The 23,878-nt window shown below is 39.9% G+C and overlaps 2 protein-coding genes across 16 annotated transcripts in view; both read right to left on the bottom strand.

Annotated features, from left to right (window-relative positions):
- LOC113006752 (DNA (cytosine-5)-methyltransferase 3A-like) overlaps positions 1 to 264 on the bottom strand; it is a 92,990-nt gene extending 92,726 nt beyond the window's left edge. For 6 of the 9 annotated variants that reach the window (XM_026142905.2, XM_026142909.2, XM_026142910.2 and 3 more), the window contains exon 1: positions 14 to 264. The gene's annotated coding sequence lies outside the window, so the exon portion shown is untranslated. The remainder of the gene's footprint in view (positions 1 to 13) is intronic. The other 3 variants (XM_026142914.2, XM_080289530.1, XM_080289531.1) reach the window with 1 other exon arrangement.
- A 9,977-nt stretch (positions 265 to 10,241) lies between these two features.
- Positions 10,242 to 23,878, bottom strand: part of LOC113037141 (dystrobrevin beta-like) — a 43,638-nt gene continuing 30,001 nt past the window's right edge. For 5 of the 7 annotated variants that reach the window (XM_026193881.2, XM_026193878.2, XM_026193877.2 and 2 more), the window contains 11 exons: positions 22,897 to 22,974; positions 21,146 to 21,230; positions 20,939 to 21,018; positions 20,356 to 20,469; positions 17,867 to 17,963; positions 17,566 to 17,586; positions 16,228 to 16,381; positions 14,807 to 14,896; positions 14,618 to 14,665; positions 12,340 to 12,373; positions 10,242 to 11,163 (listed from right to left, as the gene is read on the bottom strand). In XM_026193881.2, coding sequence (XP_026049666.1) covers positions 12,366 to 12,373; positions 14,618 to 14,665; positions 14,807 to 14,896; positions 16,228 to 16,381; positions 17,566 to 17,586; positions 17,867 to 17,963; positions 20,356 to 20,469; positions 20,939 to 21,018; positions 21,146 to 21,230; positions 22,897 to 22,974 — 775 coding nt within the window. In that variant the 3' untranslated portion in view covers positions 10,242 to 11,163; positions 12,340 to 12,365. The remainder of the gene's footprint in view (positions 11,164 to 12,339; positions 12,374 to 14,617; positions 14,666 to 14,806; positions 14,897 to 16,227; positions 16,382 to 17,565; positions 17,587 to 17,866; positions 17,964 to 20,355; positions 20,470 to 20,938; positions 21,019 to 21,145; positions 21,231 to 22,896; positions 22,975 to 23,878) is intronic. The other 2 variants (XM_080290264.1, XM_026193882.2) reach the window with 2 other exon arrangements.

The raw sequence follows: 23,878 nt of genomic DNA, 5'->3' as shown, positions 1-23,878 counted from the left end.
CGTTTATATTTACCGTGTCGTCCGTCCCTCAGGCACCCGGACCCTCACGGTCGTCGCTCTCTCTCCTCTCGTTCACTCTCGATCTCTCTCTCTCACACCCACTCGCACTCAAACTCTCTCTCTCTCTCTCTCCTCGCGTTCAAACGGGTCTTCTCTCTCCGTTGCTGCGCGCTCCCGTCGGCGTTCTCTCACACACACACAACTCAATCTCTCTCTCTCTCCCCCCTCCCGCTGACTTTGTCGAACTGCAGAGGCTGCGGAAGCAAGCCATTTCAGCCAAATATCGCGAGTTTTCTAACACGTCTGGTTAAGAAATGGCGTAAAAAAACGCCGTTTGATTATTCAAAACGCCGAAATGGCTTGCCATAAAAACATATAGGAGACAGGTGTGTAGAAAATGAGCTTCAGTTGGTGTGTAGAAAATGAGCTTCAGTTCAGAGCTGCCTCGGGAGCCCGCTTTAACCCGTGCAGTTATTTACAGTGTTTTAAGATTCAGCTGGCTGGATGAATTTAAAATAAAATCTTCTTTATTTAACTCAGAAGTGGGTAAATTCCTGTATTACAGAGGGGGGAAATTAAAGAAACTAGTTTAATTATTTCCAGTAGACAAGCTAAAAAAAAATTATGACTAAAGTTAAATATTATCCAACAGACTGGAGCTCAACTAAAGAGGAAAAAGTCCAATAAAAAATCAATAAAGTGCAATATAATAGCCTAATATAAAACAGTGAGCTGAAATAAATTGAACAATTTATATTAATAATTAAAGGTCAAAATAAAATGCAGTTAAATACTGTAAAAAGGTGATACAATACAGGAGGAAACTTAATAAGTATGAATTTTAATAAAATGCATATTTCTATATACACAGGAGGAAACATGGGATAAAATTTCTGTTATAAAAGTGTTTTAACACAGAAGGAATAACATGTAGAAGATGAGCCTGGTTTCAAAGTGCGAGTAAAAAGAATCAACATAAGGCAAAGATGGTTCTTTCTGTAGCTCTACATCATAGACATCAAAATTGGTGCATTTTTGCTACGATGTTTATAGAAGCAGTCTTGGCTTTAAAATGCAATTTGTGCCTGTCCGTGAAAAATACTCACAACAATAAAGGCATCACAATTACAGAAACTAATAACAAGAATGTGTAGTCACACTATCTGCTGTGTGCAAGTGACACTACTGTATCATACTACATCGTATCACCTGGGTTTGTTTAACAGATTTATAATACCTGGTATAAAAGGTTAAGGTTAATGTTACTTTATTTATACCCATAGGTAAATTTGCTATATTTTTATAATGCTTTGTCCTGCATCTTTAAACTAGAAACCTCCGTCCTAAGGAAAGAAGCTGAAATTCACCCCGTAGAGGATGGGAACCATTTTTAAGCATTGATAAAGCCATCTGTTGTACCTATTTAGAGTACAGGGAGGCTAAACGGGACTGTGACTCACCTGTCATACGACTGGACCATCTCACTATCTGATTCAGTGAGTTTTTTTCTGTGACAAAGGTCTGACCGAACCATGCCACCAAACAAAAAGATAAAACAGACTCAATAAAAGAACGTTAAAACAAAGTTACACATTTCTGGTCAATCAGGAAATGAGCAAGTTTCCTGAGGCAGAAAAGATGCTGATGACCCTGTTTACAGACCGATTTGCAATTCTCATCCAAGTTCAGTTTTTCATTGATTATGGTCCCAAGATATTTATATGATTGCTCTATTTTCTGACCTTTAATAAAAGTGACTCCGTGCCCGTTTTGTTGTTTACTACAATCACTAACCAAATATTTTGTTTTAGATATGTTCAATTGGAGATAAGACTCCTCACACCACTGAACAAAGTCATCAATCAGTGGACCGTGGCTAGTTTCACCCTCTTTCAGTAAGCTGACAATAGCATAGTCATCTGCATATTTAATAATGACCCTGTTTTCATATCTGCTCTGACACGTGCTTGTGTAGAGAATGAGTAATAAGGGCAATAAGACACACCCTTGAGGAGAACACTGGGTCAGACAGAATCCCATTTATTCTCACTCTTTGTGACCTGTCAGTTAAAAAATTTAAAATTCAGCCCACCAGGTTTTTCCTGATTTCAAACTGTTCTAAAAGTATTTTAGTTAAAATATGGGGCTGTATTGTATTAAAAGAAAAAGAAAAATCGATGCAAAAGTCCCTTTACTCTCTACATGTTTAAGAATCAGATTTAATTAAGTCAAAAGCGAATCTTCCACTCCTCTGTTGGGCCTATATGCAAATTACATTGGATCCAGCTGTTGTTCAGTCTCTTCCATAATCACACTTCTGATGGTTTTTTTCAAAGACGTTTATCACAGCTCAGGCAACAGGCCTGAAGTCGTTTAGAACTTCTGGACGACTAGATTTAGAGACAGGAACCACGACAGTTTCTTCCCAAAGAGAGGGAACGTGTTGTATTTGCAAGGATTCATTAAAAATAACCTGAAATGTAGGACTGAGTTCTTTAGCGTAAGATTTAATTAGGTAATGCGTAAAAATATGAATTTGCCGTTTTTTCACTATCATTTTTATAGTGGATGCATGGGATACACTCTGTATCCACTGCACACTATTCATTATACACGTGGGTCCACTTTTCTAGCATTTACATGTTTTTTTTGTACTGTTTAAGAGCTGTGTGTCCTCCCTGGCACAATTCCAATGGGATTTTTCTTTATTTTTATTAAATTGATTTTATGTTGATTTAATATTTCCTTATTTTTCTTTTTTCCCCTGTTCATTTACTGCTGTACTCTTATAGTATTACCCACCAACCATTTTTATTAAGCTGGATTGACGCTAATGTAATCTAACAGAATGGCTAGAGGGTAAAAAATGTCTGAAAATGTGTGTTTTGAGCAATGATTTAAGTTATTATGGGTTTGAGGGATTTTTTTTAGAGGTCTGCAGCATCAGATCCCCTGAAGTCTGCAGCCAGGAGAGGACAAAAAACACACAAGGACTGAAGATTTCAGGAGGGGGAGCAGAGATTAAGGAGGTCAAAGAGATGCTGTGGGGCAGGAACGTGAAGGGACTTGTAGTTTTGGAGGGAGGCAGTGTAGAAGGGGTTACTTCTGCTTGAGGACTTGTGTTACGGTACTTCATGTAAAAACAAAGCTATGTGCAGAAAAATCTAAAAAAAAATGCTTATTTCTTACCTCTCTAATCACCTCATGATGCTTCTGATCCCCTTTGTGATTTGGGAGAACTATATTGGAGAAAAAATGTTGTTTTCTTGGGTGAGACGGCTTCACAGTGAGCTGCTGTACCTTTCTCTTGGCTGCCTATCTTCACCTGCAGCACCCACACCGACTTGTTTCTTGTTTGGCATGTTACTTTCTTCTGGTGTCACTGCTTTCTCAACAGGTGAAGTTCAGCCTGATGCAACACGTTGAAACCTGCTCGCTCATGTGCTCTGCAAATGGAGAAAAAGTTTGGAATTAGCGGGAAGAATTCCTGCTCTGACAGGTGGTGTAATTTTTGTCCTATTTACAAAATAACAGCTGGATTGGACTGAGGAGCGTGTGAAAGGATTCCCTTAGAAATGATAATCTCAGCGCTCTCACCTCAACATTTTCAGTTTGCCCCAGCTGTTAAAAATATCAGCCTACTCCAAAAGAATCACAAGATTTGATTAAGTAAATATTATATTCTACATTCGTTTTGCAGGTTTTATCATGAACCTAAAGTGATTTGTGACCTTCTTGTCCTTGCATTTTGCTGCTGGACAAAATAAAAGCTTTCCTGTACTCCTGATGAAGGTTGTTGTGTCTGCATGCAGCCCTTGCAGGCATTCGTTTATGCATACCTCTCTTAAGGTCCTGCCACAGCATTTCAATCACATTGAGGTCTGGACTTTGTCTGGGCTACTGCAACACCTTGATTCTTTTCTTTTTCAGCCATTCTGTTGCAGATTAGCTGCTGTGCTTGCGTTCATTGTCCTGTTGCATGACTCACTTGGGACCAAACCTTAGCTGCTGCACAGATGACCAAATCTGTGATTTATCGAGAACAATTTTACTTGAATTTGTTCGTACTTTAGGAACTAATATAAGTCTCTCTGGCCATGTGTACGAATAAATGACAGGTCTTTAAAGAAATAGGCCGACTATAATACTGCTAATAATAATAACAATAATAACTAAATCAAATGTAATTCTTTTTAATATTGGCTTTTAGTCATGATTTAGAGTTTTCCAAACTACAGTAAGCCACAAACACTCCTAATTATAATAGAATGCATTTAAAGAAAATAACATACTAAATAGAAAAGCATAGGCTTTAAACTACACTACTTAATCTTCCAATTATCGAGGGCTGGGTCGCAGGGCAGCAGCTTAAGCAGAGCAGCCCAGACCTGGCTCTCCCCAGCCAGCTTCTCCAGCTTATCTGGGGGAACACCTTGACATTCCCAGGCTAGCAGATAGATACAATCTCTCCAGCATGTCCTGGAGCAACTCCTCCCAGCAGGACATGTCTGGTATGATTGTAGATTTAATCTCAGCCCCTCCTGAATGACTGAACTCTTCTTTCATTAAAAAAGACTTTTATCATTCCTTGATGCCACTTACAGTATCATCATGGAGGTTGACAGATCACATGGTTCTGGCCTCCACTAGTTTTCTTGTAATCTGTTAATCCGTCTCAAACCTTTGTTTTCACAGTCTGTGTCTCCTGTAATTTTAGAGTTTTTATTTATGTGGTCATTTATTAAATGGTCGTCACTCCCGTGAAAACACTTTGCTTTGGAAAGCTGTGCCTCTTCTGGCTTCTCCTTGGAACGCTGAACTCTTCTTTTTCTTGCATTTCACCACTTTCTCTGCTTCACCTGGAGGTAGTCCTTATATAGAGAGGGGACGGGGCAGTATGCAGCGAGTACGCAAATTGTATGACTGCACAAGACTGTTGGTTCAGAATGATTCTGATTTACTAACTTATGTGTGACAGCGAGGGAAAAAATAGGTCAGCATGCACATTTCATAAATCTTTGAGTGCAAAGTCATTTTTTGTGCAGGGCAAAAATGTTTCCACAGAATTATTAGTAAATGAGGCCCATTGTTCCAGGAGTCCTGCTGTTTGTTCAGAGGCAACTTTGCAAACTTCTCCTGGCAACCCTTTTTCTAATTGTACTGTCAAGATCTTTAACATTGAACATGCTATCTCAGGCCTATAGAGTCTGAGACGTAGCTCTTTGGGGTTTTTTGCAGTTTCTCTGAGGGTAGCTGTGAATTTGCTGGGACATCCACATCCTGGGAGGATTGTGGAGTTAACACAAACCTGACTGGACCAGAAAACAGATCAAATGTCAGCCTTTAGAGACGTGCAGAGGATCAATTAATCAAGAGAGTTTGATTAGCAGCACCTGGTAGCTATTTACCCTCTTAAAGGAAGAGGGGGTACTTAGTTTGTCATGGGTCTTCAGATTGTTTTGTGAAAAGCTTTTGTTTTCACGTCATTGTAACTGAGGGGTGTTTCAGACTCACCATATCCAGCTCTAACTCTAAACTTATCAAAAACAACATTTTGAATTTTAGTCTTAAGGGTAAATCCAAATCCTGAAGCTGGTTTGACATAAGAGGGGCCTGATAGCTGAAAGCTCTGCTTTGAGAAACTCTAGTAACCACCAGTCTGCAGCCTGACAGTGAAGTGCTCTATTAGGACAATAGGAAGGCTTGAACATGTGATGGGGTTTGATTTATCAGGACTTTATATGTGAGAAGAAGGATATCTGATGCCTGTCAGCACTCTTGCCTCATCATTTTGGATCAGCTGAAGGTATTTCAGGGTTTGTTTGTTTGTTTGTTTGTTTGTTGTTTTTTTTAGAACAACCTGATAAAGTGGATAACAAAACTCCAGTTTAGAAATAACACAGCAGCGTCATTTTCTCTGAATAAAAGAAGCAATATTAGATCACCAGCCCAAGATAATGAAGCTGTTAACACAACTGATACTGGGAAGTTTTACTTTTTTGTCTAACCTTTTTGTTGTGATCTCAGGTGTTTATTAATGGAGCTACAAGCGAAAGCACGATAAACAATTTATTCCGAATGTTTTACATCCCTGTCCACTGAGAATCTTTAACTTCTAAAAAGGTGTTTTCGATCCACTTATAAATAAAACTGCACAATATCAAATGAAAATGTTCAGTTTTTGACCTGATTATGCTGTAGATTATATTTTAAATTGACACAATTTCAACTTTTGCAAAAATGTCAAAATGCAATATTCATCACATCTGAAATCAAAGCATAAATTCATGTTTTAAAAACTAAATTGGAATAAACAAATATTTTCATCATCTTCACACTAAACTGTTTTTTTATTCAGTCCATATGCTGTCATAAAAAAGCAACAGGGAGACCTCTGATAGCTAAACTACAGAGCATTTTTATCCGTATATAATGTGTTCAAATAAGCAAATATTTGATTGTTTTTCCCTGATAAGTGACCTACATATTTAGTAAGCTCATTCATTGATAAACTGTCAGATGCAGGAGACTTTTATTTTATTATAAACATGAAAAGAAATTGATTTTGATTCCCGACAGGACTTTAATCCCAGTTTGACCTCTGGGAAGAAGAGGCTAAACTGATCTTTATACCACACAGGGTCACAACAGCTCTGGGTGTCTGTGAGTGTATGAGGCGGTGTACTACTGGATGGGGGGGGGTTATTTATAGCAGTCAGTGAGGTCACCAACAACAGACAGTCTCAATGAGCTGTATTCAGTCTATAGTTTAAACCCCCCCTGCATACGCTCCACAGAGTCATGACCTCTGAGGGAAGCTCCTGGGAAAAGTGTGAGCTGCTGATCGTTACTGATGAGGACACTAAATCAGGGAGAGTTTAAACATAAAAGCAGTGGGTGTACTTACAGAACCTTGTGTGTGTGTGTGTGTGTGTGTGTGTGTGTGTGTGTGTGTGTGTGTGTGTGTGTGTGATCCTTTTGGAGGAAATGTTGGACTCTTTTGGTCAGACTGCAGCTCTTATTGTGCTGCCCTCACATTCGTGTCATTCTTTAAATGGCTGACGTTTGAGAGCCAAAGTAGTAAGAGAGTAACTTTTACTCAGCTTTGACTCAATTTAAATATTAATTAACTTTTATTACAGACGTCTACTCCATTACATTTCACAGGGAAGCGTCTGGATGTTTTGCCTCTTTGGGTATTCAAATTTGGCATCAAAATGTCAAAATTAAGCAAGAATAGAGACAAATTGCTAGATTATTTAAATGCGTGCACATGTTAGGTTGATATTTAATTGTTCTGTTAATCCTGTGAAGCCTGAACCATGAAATAATTGCCAAAAAACTCTTTTTTTTTTGGTAGGGGTAGTGTTTGTTGACAGTCCAAATGGCCCAGGGGAAGAAGCTGTTAGTGAGTCTGGAGGTGTGGGACCTGATTGACCTGAGGCGACAACCAGAGGGCAGCAGGTCAAACAGGTGGTGGGCGAGGTGGGAGGGGTCACCTGTGATGGCCCTGGTTTTCATGAGACAGGAGGAGCTGGCGATGGCCTCCAGCGGTGGCAGAGGGCAACCAGTGATTTCTCAGGCAGTGTTAATTACCCTCTGCGCAGCCTTCCTGTTCTCAAGAGAGGAAGGTGTACGATTTCTCATTTTCCTATAAATGTAAATGGAAGCTAGTTTGATTTTAGATCTAATCTGGGGTTATTGCCTGATAAATGTTGACACATAAACCAGTCCAGTAACAGGATAAATATGGCACTCTTTAAAGCCCCTTTAATAAGAGTTCCTTCTACTTGCAACACATTTACTTCAGTAAGACTCCAAATACTGGGCTTGTTTAACAGAATATTTTAATGTTATCAGCATCTAAAGCATCTGAAGAGGTTGATGCTCCAACAACACTTGTAGTGTAAAGAACAGCTTTATTACTTTCAGCCTGTGGCCTTCATAGTATTCAGTTAAATGTAAAGGTTTTTTTCAGGGAGCTAAAGGAGCTTTTATTTTTATAGCAACAGCATAATGCAGCAAGAGTCAGATTAACATAGTTTTAGAGTAAATATTTTACATGCTTCAGCATCCCCACAGGGCTGTATATCGCAACTGTTTGTAAAGTACAAATGACTCTTTTATAGGTTTTTTGGTTTTTGTATTTGTACACTATGTTTTTTATTTATTCATTTTTCTCATTTAATTCTAATTCACGTTTTTTTGACACTTGTGCTGCTGTGATGTCTGCATTTCCCCAATATGGCATTAATAAAGTCTGCTTAATTTACACCTAGTTTTCTAACCCACCTCCACCTAAACGTCTCTTTCTAATTCTATATCTGACTTGATATCGATTATTATTGATGTCTGCTGGTCTCCTCATCCAACGCATGCACAAAATATATTAAAATACTATATTAAAGAATTTTTGCAGTGCTTCTGGATAAACCAAAGATCGGAATATTCTTCTCCATTTTATTTTGCCCTGAAATCCTAAATTGGTGTGTATATTTTTTAGGTTACTGGGTCATCTAGTCTAAAATAGATGATGCCTTTGTTTTCCTAATGACCCAGAACTTCATGTGAATGATTAAAAACACTCTTCTCCATACACCTCACTTCTCAGGTTTCTCTGGCCTATAGTTTATTTTTCTGGTGGTTCTCAGTGAGTTGCTGCAATATCCACAGGATTTAGAAAAGCTGCAAACCAGATGAGGGAAGTCAAGGAATTTTACAAATGGATCACTTTCCAAGAATACAGCGGACTGCGGTCTCCAGCTTGTTTTACAGATTTATTACATTAGATATGTTTGTTTGGCCAAACTGCGCTGCATAGAAGACCAGAAGGGGAATCGAGGGCTGAGATCATGGAAGAGGTAATTATATATACACTTTGGAGCCTTGCTCGTCCTCCAGAGATCAAGACCAGCGCACACAGAGACCAAAGAAACTCCTAGTTTGATGTTAAATACTATTTATTGCAGATCAAACACAGATGCACACTTATCACTCACACCATCAGCTCCAGCAGGCGCAGAGCTGAAGGTGTTTACAGCTTCATGTCAGGACGCGCCTGACCTGTCGCACTCAATTTCTCTCACTCACTTACTTACTTTCTCACACACACATACACGCAACGAAACGTGAGCTCATGTATTTATTAACTCACTCACACAGTCAGTCAATCATTTGGCAGACTCGAAAAGTGATAATCCCAGTCGCAGTAAGTCAGTCAAACAACCTGGAGGGCTGATGAAAGGGAGGGAAACCGATCTGAAAACGTACAAAACAGTAAAGAGAGCAAACCAACAACCTGTACAGGTGTTTAAAAACATGCTGCGGATAAAATAAAATCTCTTTGGATTTGAATACAGACATAATTTTTGGGGTTGATGGGCAGAGAAGTTCGACTCCTGCAAATCCCCTGCATTTTGGAGGAAGCTCTAAAAGGCAGTAAAAAGTAGCAAAGGATTGGATTGTTTTGAATATTTTAAATAAATCCCTTCTGATGTCTTTGGTTTGAAGTAAAGTTAAAGTAAAAACAGTTTCCTGTGTGGTTCAGTCAGAGCATATATGTCTTCTCAAACTTTCTGACTTAAATCAAAGCACTTATAACCCTTCATAAGAGGCAGACTTCATCTTGATGATGTGAAAGTATTCAGATTTTCACACGGAAAAGCAAAAAGCTACAGAAAAGTCCAGCAAAACTGCTCAAAACTGTTGATATGATGTTTAACTGTTCATTTGGTGGGTGTAAGTATTTCCAACTTTGCTACTCTTTAGTAAAATTGACCCTGTTGAAGTTACACACACTGCAGTACCAGGATACACAGGGAGGCCTGAACACCCTGAGCTGTTATCATTACCGGCAGGTTTCACATACAGACTGTATAGAAAGATGGACAACATGCAGCAGTCTCTGAGGGATTTGATTTGTGATCAAGATCAGGCAGCAAATCAGTTCAGAGACACGGAAGCGGTTCTTAAGCCTTGTGTTTTTTTGCATTTGAGCCATCTTCATCTTCATTTTTTTGGAGCTAGAAGTCACCATATTCAGATGAGATGGTGCACTGTATCCACAGACTGTACGGGGGCAATTTAAAGACTCATACCTGCTATTTAGAATACTAGAACTTCACTTGCTAAAGCTGGAGCACAGGTTTCTTTGCACAGGCTTTTAGCACAGTTAACAGCACAGCAAGCAAGGTTATCAGTGCATAAAAATGCCCCCAATAACACCAAACTGAAAGGCTCAATATAGTTCAAGTAGGTGCTTTATTGAAATGGTACCCCATGTACAGCTGTCTTAAATGGGTATGGTTGCTATAGAGAATAAAAGAGGCTGTAAACATGCTTATTTCTGCTGTGAAGTTGGAACTTTTCAGCCATCTAGACAGAGCAGAGAGAGCAGCCGCAAATAATGCTGAACTAGAAAGCCATAAGCTGAAGATTTTCCACTTTTCCACAATATTTTCTAGATTTTGTACAATGGAAGAAAGTTGTGACACGATGCCCATCTTCTACATACAGCCTGTGTTTTTAGACACCAGGACTTTAACTCTCCACTCTGCCGGACTTGACGCAGCAGTAGACATCCCATTAAAGCTTATCGTCTCAGCAGGACCCGACGACACTCGTACACACAAAAACAATCAAACCGGAAGAATAAATGGCAAAAACCTCAACAAATTAAAGCAATAAATACTAAGCACACAGTGCCAAATCTTAAAACTTTACAGCTCGCCTCTAGTCTTTGACTTCTCCTCTTCCTCCACCTCATATGTTACATGCTTTATCTCCTTCCTCATCCTGAAGCCTTCATGCTCTTTACACCTTTACAAACATCTTTCTTCTCACTTACTCGAACCTTACTCGTGGCTTAAAAAAGAAAAAAAAAAGAAAAATGCTGAGCGCACACACATGCTACAGTACAGATCAGCAGGTTTCAGATTCCTCATTTAGCTATGCGTGATCAAATCAAAACAAAGTAAAATCACAGTGAACAGACGCACACAGAATCACATCTATACATCAGTAGTGACCCAGCGGCCGTTTGGTGTCCAGCATCGTGATTGGTTGATTGGGAAGAGGAGCTCTTCCCCTCCCCGTCGGCTAAAAACGAATATCTGAAGATGTACTCAGTCAGTCTTCTTTGGCCGTGATGAAACATGACTCCACCTGAGGGACAGGCCAACCAATGAAAAGTTACCGAGGCATGTAGGAACGGTAAAGCGCTGACACACGTTATCACTTTATGCTCTTTAATCTGTTCGGCCGTGATTCATCTGTTTATGTTAACCAATTACAATCTGCTAAACCATTCGTTGGTGTGCGTCAACATGCAGACTTGGGTCAGGAATAAACTCCTGTTGTGTGATCGTGTGTAACTAGTCTCACAAAGGTTTACAAATGTGTGCGTAAATTTTGATGGCTCACAAATGCACGCTCCAAACCTCGCAAGCATGATGTCGAGCATGAAAATCAGGTAATATGACAAGAAGGGCACCTACAGTAAGTGTCAACCATATCCAGCTGAGCAGCTGTTTTGTTCATTTTCAGTTTATACACAACAGGTATTTTTTATGTTAATGCAATCTTGTCATTTGACTCTTGGAAGGAGAACAGAGTACCAAACTTTACTTAATTTAGCCTAAAAGCCACCAAGGCACCATTTTTAATTTGTTAAACCCCAAACTTAAAAAATGGATTCCTAGAATAAAACATATCCTTAAGCTGTTGTTTGTTACTATGAAATTAGATGATTTATGATTCAGACACACACAAAAAAAATCTCATTGGATAAAAAAAAAAAATATGATTTTGTTTAAAACAAAAAAAAATCTGTGACCTAATTTCAAATGCAATAACCTTGATTTGTGTCGCTTCTTTTAGTTAACAGCTGAACATGAACTAAAAATAAGATTTGAAAACCAAAACTGCTCCTGTAGCAGGATTTTGTTTGCCGCACACAAGGTTTTTCCTCAGAACTGCTTGATTTGTTTTCTGAAGCGGCACCTTCCTGTCGAACACTGGGGTGTGTTTGCCTCTTTGATTGCTTCTGCATGAAGCAAAATTAAAAACCTCACAAAGCTGACCGCGAGGAACCAGAAACAAGCCATTTGGAGGCCTGTGCAAACAAGTTCAAACACATAAACAGCTCGATTGAGTCATCAAATCAACCCGTTTTCCCCCATAAAACATGAACGCAGCATCTTTCTTGCCTTTCCTTACATTTCCTTTTTTAGAGGACGCCGGACTGAGTTTGAAAAACTGCCTACACAGCCCTGTTCTTCTGCTCTAGAGTAGTTCTGATTATCATGCAATTAATAAGAGGAAATGCATGAAAATACTTACTTTTAACATTGTGTCCTGTCAGCATTTTAACTTGCTAAACACACAGAGAAAGAGAGAGAGAGAACAATTCATTAGTGCACAGCAGAGCAGTCTGAGGCTAAAACAAGTGCTAAAGGTTCCTGCCAGAACCTGTAATAAGAAGCAGAGCAGCTCCTAGCACAGAAACATAAAAGAAGCCCTTACTTAGCAGGTGCCACACAAATTAACTCCAGAGACAAAAACTCTATTGTAGGCAGCTCTAATGCAGTAGTTTTATTTATCCTCCAAGACTTAACTGTGGCCTCCTGTTCGTCTGTCTGTAGGGGAGGGGGGGTTTGGATTATTATCACAGGTTAGTACTCTAACGAGCGCTCAGGCCGAGACCAGGAAGTAGTTTCGCCACTTCTCCTCCGCAGGCGGTCCCCTCATAAAGAGGAGGGGCTCCATAAAGCATGGCTAATGAGACGGCATGCTAACGAAGCTTGCTACGGTGCAGGCGAGCGCACCTGGAGAGGAGAAGGCGAACAGGAAAAGCTGCGAGCACGAGCGGATTTAAAGTGTAAGCAGAGAGACAGCGATGCGATCCACAAATCAGATTTGGCTCTATCATCATCAGAAAAAGTCGAGAAACAGAGCAGAGCTTACTATCTTATATCTGGAATTGCTAATGCTGGCTGTATTTCACTAGAAGACATAATAGTGCTGCACTACTATATCATGATTAAATTATCTTGGTAACATTTTTCAACAAAATTTCCTTTCCTCTGCACAGATCAGCTGTTTGCACCCGTTTAACAGTTGTGCAAATAAATACACATAATCCTTTATTACATCCAATTTCCAGGCACGTTTCAGAAGGAAATATCGCCCTTTTCCTTCCACTTAACTCAACTGTAAAACACAGCTACTCTGATTTTCTATACAAACCATATGAGCAGATGATAAAATACGATGCATTACTGCAGATTAAAGGCCTTTTTCCAGACAAGCATGTGTTTTCAGTTTTGTGGCTTGTTAAAATTGTTCGGATTGGAGTTATGTAAAAGCACCGCTGGGATTTATGTGAGGTTACCAGCATGAATACAGGCCCCAAAGGAAGAGAGCTATGCAGGCCCACGTTTGCATGCTATGCCTGTATACAATCACCAGGGGGCAGTGTCAGAAATAAGTGGATCGAAGATTTATGTGCTCAAGTTGGTTGTTCAAGTTCAGCCCCTGCAGGGAACTCCCACTGTTTGAACTTTAAGATAGTACAGAATGAATGGGTCTCTAAGGAGCTGTAGAGCAAGTATAAATCATGATTTTTATAGAAGGATTTTTTAAAAACTAGATTCTATTCTAGTAATTCTAGTTCTATTCTTCTTTCTGTGGCTCGTACAGGCGTAACAGCACCATGAGCCACTAAAATTTTGATTTTAGTTTCAAAGAGTCGTAAAGTAAATAAACGGCAGACAGAAACAACGCAGGTCGAAGAATATTACGTTTCACGCATGCGCAATACAGGAACCTAAGTGCTTCAGTCGTTCCAGTGTGCATGAACAACTGAGCTGAAACGACTGAAAACGATAGTGTAGATGCGGACCGTTTTCAGACAAAAACACTGTTTTTGAATGTATCCGGATAAGTCACATCAGTCTCCATCAGTCTTTATAACTTAAGAAGCTTCGTGTAGATAAGATCTTCATAGTAGATCAAGGCGCGGGTCATTACAGTCACAGGGACCAAGGCGTGACTGCTTTGTGATAAGATCTTCATAAAGATAAGAACTCCAAACTTTACTATTCAAGCCAACTTTTCAACCAATCAGCATTCTGCCTCACTCAACATCGGCCTACGTGTTCTTGGCTTTTTGTAGGAAACATGCAACTCCGAAGCATTTTATGCTGGTTTAACTGCCACAGGCACTCGCCATGCATATCCGAAGCACTACACAAACAGACGCCACATAAATCCCACAACATAATGACCACCCTGGGTCTCGTGGTGCTACAAAAACAACAAGGAAAGCTTCTGAAGACTTGAAAACCTACATTTTTATCAACTTTTGCAAGAATAATCCCTGGTTAAATACTGTTATTATAATCATACCTTTTCAGGATATTGAGAACACTTTAAAAATAATATAACCAAATATAAAAAGAACATTTTGAATCAAGTAGAAATAATTAAATCAGTCAATTTAGCTGTATGATTCCTTCAGTAATTGCACTTAACATATATACAGGTTTTGTTAGCCAATTAAGCGATTCAAAACAGCATAAATGCAATTAAAAAAAAAATGTAGGTAACAATACTGTACCTCTTTCCTTCCCATTCAGCAATCTCTCCTCCTCTTCCCGACTGTCATCTGCTCAGAGGAGACAGTAAAAAGTGACGTTATTGTAGAAAAATGTGAAGACTTGGTTTTAAAAATCTAATTTCTTGTCCATGTTTAACAGCTTTGCACGCAAAACTACAACAAAAGGAGTGCGTTTCTGTTTGTGTGAACCTGAGTGAAGCTCTTTGACCAACGAGGACACGGTGTTGGTGATGGAGTCGGCTGCAACCAGGAGGTCGTTTCTCAGGTTTCTCCTCGGGCCTGGAGCAAAGAAAACAATCATTATTTTATCCAGCACTTGTATTTACAGTAATTAGACAGTTTTGTTGTTCCCTGATTATTTGTGCTGTTACTCTGTCTCGCTGTGGCAGCAGCATATAATCTGGTGTGAATGAAAAGAGCTGTTTAAATGATGATGGAAAAGAATAAAAAGGGGCTGAAATGCGAGCAGAGCAGACGTGTGAAAAAGCACTTTGAGGCCAGTTTGAGATTTGTGATGCTGGTGTGCTTAAATACAAGAGATTTAAATGTTTTTCCTCCAATTTTTAGGTAATGAGGAACCTGTTAAGCTCATTTTCGTCTTTGCACTTTTATTCTTAGTCTCTACTACAACAGCTTTGCATAATTCACAGCTCAAAATAATCCTTATTTGTCTTATGCTCAGTTAATTTCTTCTGAAAATTAACCGACTTATAGTTTTGCATAATTAGTGAATAAAGTGCAAACTGTGTGTGGCATTGTGACGGCAAAGTGCGTGTATTTATTTGATGAATGAGAAAATGTATAAAATGCCTTTATTGAGGATTCTGACTTGCTGCCGAGTCTCTTTCACACTGCTGGAATTGCAGCAGTCAGGACACCGAACACACACCAAGAATGCCTGATCAATCAGTCAAACCAATTTCAGTTTGATCTGCCGACAAATGGAAGTAATTTCTACGTCCATATGCGGGGCATATCCCTTCTCGTTATAGGGAAGGACACAAAGACAGAAGGTTAAAAAAAGATTTGACGAGGACAAACAGGCAGACCGAACTATTTATGCACAAAGAGCTGAGTAGGAACAACCTCAATGAGATAACAAGACACAGGTGAAGACAATCAGTGGACACAGGACTCGAGAGAAAGCAAACCTCCAAAGTAACAGAATACAGATGTAAATCCTAACACAAACACCAACAGAGGAACAGGAAAGACTAATTCTTATAAAAAATAAAAATAAAAATACCAAAACTAAACAATACTAGAGACAAAATTGTCAGGGCTCTGTGTGCGGGCAGGAGGAGAAACCACAGCTTTCTTGCTGGCAAAGAACAAAAGCATAAACCGAACAATGAAAGCTGAGACCGGAAACACACAGGCAAATCTGAGGGTACGACACGACGCTGAACACTGGAGGACACACACTATAAATACACATCAAGGAATGACGAACAGGTGGGAACACAGCCGGGAGAAATTTTACCTAACAAGACAGAGGAAGTGAAACTAGAAACACTGACATAAGACATAAACCTTCAAAATAAAACGGGAAACAATTCACTTTTTTTTTTTTTTTTAAGGTTGCCATGTGGGAGAGAAATGAGTCCTACCTTGAGCAAAAGCCTCTTGTACATCACCTCCCACCCCAGCGAGGGAGTCCTGAGGAGGATACATGTGTGCCTGGGAGGGTACAGCACCTACAGAGCGGACGGCTGACGGGCTCGGCCGAGAGGGAGAGGAGTGAGAAGAGCCGGCTGCCTGCGCCTACAAGATGAGAGGAGTTATCAGAGCTGGTTAATGTTACTTCGAGAAGGTTTTAGATTACAAGATCACACCTTTTGCATTTTGCTTGAATATACGTCCAGTGTGTGGACTTATCTAACTTAACCTTTTAGTTTGGATAACAATTAATTACTAGAACCAGCTGACATGGCTTGGGCATCTGAACAGGATGCCTCCAGGCACGTCCCAGGTGACCTGCTTAAGCTTGATTTAGACTTCTGCGGTAAATCTACGTTCTAACCGGAAACCAGTTTTAACCCTACATCACAACCTTCCGCACCATTCAAGTCATTTGAATGGCATGAGGTGGCGTCGACCCAAAATATAGTAAAATTTCTCATGGGGGGGAAGGTCAGGTTATGGCATAGGATTAAACAGAGTTTCCAGGTACGTCGTAAGTTAGGACGTAGATTGCCTATAAGTGGCATAAAATAGAAGAAGTTAATTATTAACTTAAACGACGAGGATGAAAACGAGACCAGAGTATTACAAAAACAGGCACACTTAGAAATGGATGGTTCAGGTTAAAAACCAGGCTTTGCTTGACTGGAGTCATCACAAACACACTCACTCTAACGTCACTGTGTTTCCAGAGTTGTTCACTTGCTTTGTGTTAGCATGTTGCCTGTGCAAGTGCTTGCAAAGAGTCATGAGTCACCTTAGCGGCTGTTGTTTCTGGTGTGATTGTAGTTTGCACTTTACCATGACGCTCTGGGCCTTTTTATGCGCTGAAAATAAAAGTAACGTCCAAATCGCCGCTCATCCGCTCAGCTATTTTCCTCCCTGCACATGAACTGAAGTCAGCTGATTGTTGTGTAAGTGTGCAGGAAAAGGGAGTGTTTTGGTTTCTTTTCTGTCGTGAAGAGGTTTTCAATCTTTGCTCACCTCCTGCCCTACTTTCCGTGATTTTTTTTCCTCTACCCCGAAATGACTTTAAAGTTTAAAGACTGGGTTTGTGTGGCGGAAGCATCGTGACAGGGATCGCCAGAAAAATAACTGCAGTGATGCACATGGAGAGCGCTCTGAAGGCGCGATCAGCCACATTTAAATCATGTACAGGCCTGTTTTTGATTTGACTTTTTGATTGCATGTGATATTTCAGGTGACTAATAAGGACTGAATCCCACAGTTACTTCAGTGTTTCCAACAAAAAGGTATGGACTTACTGCCTGTCGCTGTTCCTCATCCTACAGGGACCACAACATGGGCAGCCGGAAAACAAAGAGGGCGGAAAAGAAGAATGGAAAACAAGAGGTCAGACACAATGAGAGCCAGAAAAGTCATAGAGGAAGAAACAGAGGGGAAAATGAGGCTTGTTACTGCAAGGACAGAAAGAGGGGGGTGTGAGGAGCAAGGGAGGCTTTGCCCTCTAGTGTGAGAAAATACAAACTGCTGGAGATTTAAATCAGTGTGTGTGTGTGTGTGTGTGTGTGTGTGTGTGTGTGTGTGTGTGTGTGTGTGTGTCACCTTGAGCAGCTTCATCAGTCCTTCCAGCTGCACCATCAGCTCCCTCCTGCTCTCCTGCAGCGACGACATCCTCTGCTCCAGTTCGTCTTTCCTCTGTCTGGAACACACACACACACACACACACACACACACACACACACACACACACACACACACACACACACACATTACAAAGGCTTGCTGAAGACAGGAGCTGGAGTAAAAATAGATTTAAGTCCCAAAATGTGGAGAAGATCAGAAATGCAACATGGAAGAAAAACAAGAGATTAGATTCACAGTCCTGAAGTGCTAAAACAATCTGCAGAAGCAGCTGTGTGATGAGGTTAATAAATAGATGAATAAGAGAGGAGAGATGTTATTGAAGAGCATGTAGGAGAGCCTTTCCAGGGAAAAAAACAGCTAGATTACGTGAACTTTTAGTCAGAAATCCTCAATGTTTTGTAAGATGGCAGGGAGAGAAACACCAAGTCTGTTTGAGGACTTCAAATTAAGATGAATATATACACAAAAGTGCACTCAAAATACTGATAAAATGCTCTGCAGCAGCAGGGCTTTCTGGAAACAAAGCTTTAACAGCAGGCATAGAGTTTAACATTCACAATCTTTTCCCACCAAACAGTATGCGGTCTGGATGAGACATTAAAGCGAAAGCAGAGCTCGTCTTTCTTTCCTGGCTTCCCTTCACGTGGCAAGATAAATGAGTAAATAAACAAATGAAAACAAGAGTCTGACTCATTCAGTAAATAGAGTTTTGTTTTATTGTTATCCCAGAGTAACGCTTTACCCGCAAGCTAGCCAACAAGTTCGCCAACAACCTCAGAAACGCCACTTTATCTGTATTATTTAAGATATAGCTTAGCAGTTTTCTCCAGTAACAATATCTAGCTCTGAGTCTGTAGCGGAAACACGAAAGAGATTACGAAGACAGTAATATTACTGATTACAGGCTTGTTAAGACATGAAGATGGGTACCAAATTAACTCTAGTTGGACATAGCTGGTGTGGTCAACCATTTATTCATTAAGTCCTGTCCTGAAGAGCATTTTCACCGCTGTCATTATGAACAAGGGGTGGTTGTGACTGAACCGGAGGACCCTGCGACAGTCTAAAGCGTGCCCTACCTTACCCTCCTTTTTGACTAACGGATACCATAATTTACAGAATGATCACCACGGTGCATTCAGTAAGACTGGAAACTAGTGACTCATAAAACCAGACCAAGGGCAAGAGGGAAAATTGCTGGCAGATTCACTTTGCACTGGGTGACATTTTCTTCTTCTTTTTTTTAACCCTAATCTCATCCTGTAACAGCTGGAATAGCCTCCAGCTCCCTGTGACCCGAACTGGAAAAAAGATTACGAAAGAAGATGGAGAATTCTGAAAAATTGGCCATCAGAAAGAATGCAGGTTTTCAGTAAGAGGAAACACTAGAAAAAGCACTATGTTAACTTCACTGCAAGACTACCTCATACTATTTTAAATTTGGAGAGATTTTACCTCATTTGGAATCATGGCCACCAGGAGGAAGTAGAAAACTCCAGACAAACAGAAACAAAATAGAAAAGATGGGCTCTTACGTGCTGAATCTGAAAAATGTTTACTCTACTGCCGCCATGTGGCTGTTTTATCAGGTATGTTAGCGTGAAAACTGGAATAAAAACTAAAAATCTAATATAACAGCTCTGTTTCACACTTTAAAATATACACTTTTAAAATATTCGACCGTGGTTCAGGGGGTTTGGAAACTCATCTTGTAACCGGAAGGTTGCTGGTTCAATCCCCTGCTCTGTCTGTCTCGGTCGTTGTGTCCTTGGGCAAGACACTTCACCTATCGCCTACTGGTGTTGGCCAGAGGGGCCGATGGCACGATATGACAGCCTCTCTTCTGTCAGTCTGCCCCAGGGCAGCTGTGGCTGCAACTGTAGCTGCCTCCACCAGTGTGTGAATGTGAGAGTGAATGAATAATGGAATTGTAAGGTTCACGATAAGCGCTACATCTATATGCAATCTATTACTATTATTATTATTATTATTATTACATATTTAAATTTCCATAACATGCTGGAAAAAATGCCTGACTAACATCTCTCAGGGCAGAAATGTTATCGTTTACGTCAAAGCCAGGCAGTTTCCATCACTTTCAAGTTCCTCTCCTCTGCTTGAAGGACTTGTTTTTACTGAAAACCGCAATAAGTGCGTTGGAAGGGATTCCTTCTTTGGTGTTTTTGTGAACTCCACCATCTGTTGGTACCATCTGCCATAAAGAACTCTCCCTCTGCGCCACAGAGCAACACGGCAAGTTTTCTCGCCAATTCTGACCGCGGCGGTGTGGCAAAATCCGGAAACTATAGCGCAGCGAGCGAAAAAGCGATTGTTTGTGAAACATATTTTCTGTGGGTGTGACTGACAAAGTTAAAAGATGTACATTTTAACTATTATATGTATATTTTCTGTACAGAAACAGCAGGTCTCAAAGGAACTGCGTTCACCTGAGCAGACGGAGCTCGGCCAGCAGAGTCGGGTTGGTGCTGCTCTTCTCCGGGCTGGTCTGGCACGCTGCGTCATGCTCTGCACGGAGACGTTTGATCTCTGCCAAGATCTCTCTGGGAAATGAAAATCACACGGGTCAGCTGAAGCCTGATACCACAGTATTTTAGGAATGAACAGCCTGTAAATAAGCGGGGCAAGATGGCGAACTTCAGCAGGCTTTAGAGGAATCTTTTTTTGGAATGATGCACAAGTTTAATTTAGAGAGTAAAAAACAAACAAGCTAACAGCCAGACCACAGATGTTCACACAAACAGTGCTTTTATTGTGAAAGAACAAACTGTAAAAACTGATCATGCCCCCTTTAAAGTAATTACTTGGTAACGGTTAATCAAATATACGACCACAAACCATTCAGCTTCTTTCTGTCACTTTTTATTGATTTCGCTCTCATATATTAACCTTATATCTTTAAATAATTACATCTTTTTTTATTTGTATATTTTATGAGACCGTAAGCTCAAAAGTTTTCCCCCCCCCCAACAAGTTAAATTCTCCACCTCGCTCCTGTTCACATATTTCTACCTGTTTTTAGACTCCAGCTGAGCAATGAGCTCCCTCTTCTGTTTGTTCGCGTCAAAGTTGATGCTCCGCGTCGGGATCACCTAAAACACAAGCAAACGGTTGATGGGTTTCATGTACAAACCAGAACAAGATCCCCGTGTAGTCGGAGCATATGCATGCATATGCACTATTAAAGTTAAAGGCTTAGAGGAGATGCGCTCGACTCACTCCTGTGCCTTCGGTCTCTGCCAGTCGTGTGGTGTAGCGAGCGATCAGTTTGTGCTCGTCGTCTTGCCTGCTGGGGCTGTCAACACTGAAACACAGGAACTCTCTAATTTACTGAGTCTAGTGTAAAACTGTATTTAAACCAGCAAAGAGCATGACGCATGAATTTAATGCAGGTAAATATGATCACTTTTAAGTTTTCAGAAATAACCCATTTAAGTACATAAATGTGGTAAAATCTGTGTCTCTCTGCATCTCTTTATCTCTCAGAAAATACTTTTAGGAAAACACCTCTTTTCACCATCTGTGTAAGAATGAAATGCTCTGAACACAGACAGGAAAAAAACTACAGAGTTTGTAGCTAAGCATGGCTCAGAGGGTGAGGACACCCAATTTTTCAGTAAGCATTGGAGGAAGCACAATTAACGGGGCAAATTTTTAACTAATAAGTATCACCAGTAAACGTCCCCAGGTGATTACTTACACCAAGACTGTACATCCTGATGTGGGGACATTTTGGCTTTTTAGCACCATATACATCATTCTGCTCTATAAAGTGTTTTATACTTTGTTAAACAAGCATTTTATTGGTTGTACTGTAAAATAAACCTAGTGTCCGCATATGAGGACCTTTTTTAATTAACTGCTTTCTGCTGGGTTAAATTAAGATAGCTCCCAGATCAGGTTTTATATTATAGTTTGCTGATGCATTATATCATTAAACAAGCATATATTTGCATAACAGTACATAAAATAGCTTTTTCTGCCTGTGGTGTCTCACCTTATTTTGTAAACATGTAAAAGCAATTTAATATTTTTCATAACACTGTTAGCAGGTTAATGTATGAATGAGCACTCAACACTTAACCATTTGCCGTGTGCGTGTGTGTCAGATTATTTATTTTAAAGCAGGCAATGTTTTTCTTGTGTTGAAAAAAATCCTCAGAGCTAAAACAGAAGACTACAGGAAGAAGGAAGCTTTTGCTCCTTCTGGTTTCTGAATTTAAAAAATAAATGAATTACTTCATAATTTTATTTGGTCTGTATTTTATAATGCCAGAGACACACTTCCAAGACTGCTAATTGTCCTTTAACGGAAATATTAGGCCGATATTAAACACTTCTGCATTATTCCTGATTCTCCTAGATAATATTCTATATTTTGAATTGACCCCATCTCTGAACTGAGGCCCGATATCTATTTTATTTAGCCCACACTCCTGGTTTAATTAGTGCTTCTCACCTGTTAGGATTAGTACTAATGCTTGTTTTTGTACTTTGTTAATGTTTTATAACAATGACTTATTGCATTATTGTGAAGCACTTTGATCTGCCTTTGGTTTTAAATGTGCTATATAAATAAAATTGTATTGTATTGATATTTTAAAAATGTATCTGTGTGTTGTTTCCAATGTAAGGCAGTCATAACTGTAATTTTCTTGTATTGCAGTATTAAAAAAAAAAAAAAAAAAAAAAAAAAATCCAAAACAGGATTTTATTGTAGATTAGAAAAGTTATTACAAAACCTGGGCAAATGGAAATCATCATTATTACAGGAAAACAAACTGAATTAAAAGCTAAGAAGTAACACATTAATTTAACAGGTTATTCTGTAGCTGCAGATTTCTCTCTTCATAAGAACTATAGCAAACTACAGTATTACACTTGGCTTCAGCTAAACTGTGCAGCACGGTGCCCTCCTCCTTACTGCCTCCCTGACTCCTTTACGTAACCACCCCTCCCTCCCTTCTCACCGCGGGCTGCCCTGGAGGCGATTCACATACGCAGCGATCAGAGCATGCTCCTCGTTCATTCGCTGAGCCGCTGCCAAGCTGGACGGACACAAAACAGACGCAGAGTAATCAGCCAGCATCAGATAACAGTCTGTCTTACAGGAATTACATCAGTTTAACTTCAAGTCAACACAAAATCTGATATGAGTAAAAAGAAAGAATATTTTCATAACACCTGAAAAATGCATGTAGATTTTTATATGCAATGAATATCTTTTATTATTTCAACTATTCACTAACATGCAATGTTTCTTATTAGTTCATTTTTGGTCCATAAAATGCTAAAAGAAGTTCAGAAGAACCCAACGCACCAGAGTTTAAAGTGAGCCTTTTTTGCTTGTTCTGTCATATTAATCCAGTGCTGGATGCTCATATTAAACATGACTAATAATCATGAGGTCAGTGTATGTACAAGCCAGACATTCAGCCACCAGACAGCTTGAAAAGCTTCGTTTCACACAGTTTTTTTAACTACTGCAGCAGCTGGATAGCGTAGTCGTAAGACCCCCCATGCTAAAAACCAGCCCTGGAGCTGCGCGGCTATGTCTGCAGCCTGTCCGCAGTTCAGGACACAAGCATTTCACTGCATGTTCACAATGTTGCACTGTGTATGTGACAAATAAAGTTTGCATTTATTTATTTATACTGGCGATGTACGATGTCACAGAGGGGATAGCCCTAATATGGACGTCTCCTCTGCCTTTTAAAGCTGGTTGTGAGGGACAGCCAATCAGAAGAAAGTTGGATCAGTAAACATTGAATAAGGCTTAGTCTGAAGTGTGAATCACGCCTCTAACGGCACATTTTTCCACTGATTATTACTTAAATGGTAAATGGCCTGTATTTATATAGCGCTTTACTAGTCCCTAAGGACCCCAAAGCGCTTTACATATCCAGTCATCCACCCATTCACACACACATTCACACACTGGTGATGGCAAGC

The sequence above is a fragment of the Astatotilapia calliptera genome, chromosome 15 (genome assembly GCF_964374335.1).
Source record: "Astatotilapia calliptera chromosome 15, fAstCal68.1, whole genome shotgun sequence".
NCBI classification, from domain to species: Eukaryota; Metazoa; Chordata; class Actinopteri; order Cichliformes; family Cichlidae; genus Astatotilapia; species Astatotilapia calliptera.
The sequence above is the reverse complement of the archived record's forward strand: the minus strand, read 5'-3'. Positions and strand labels throughout refer to the sequence as shown.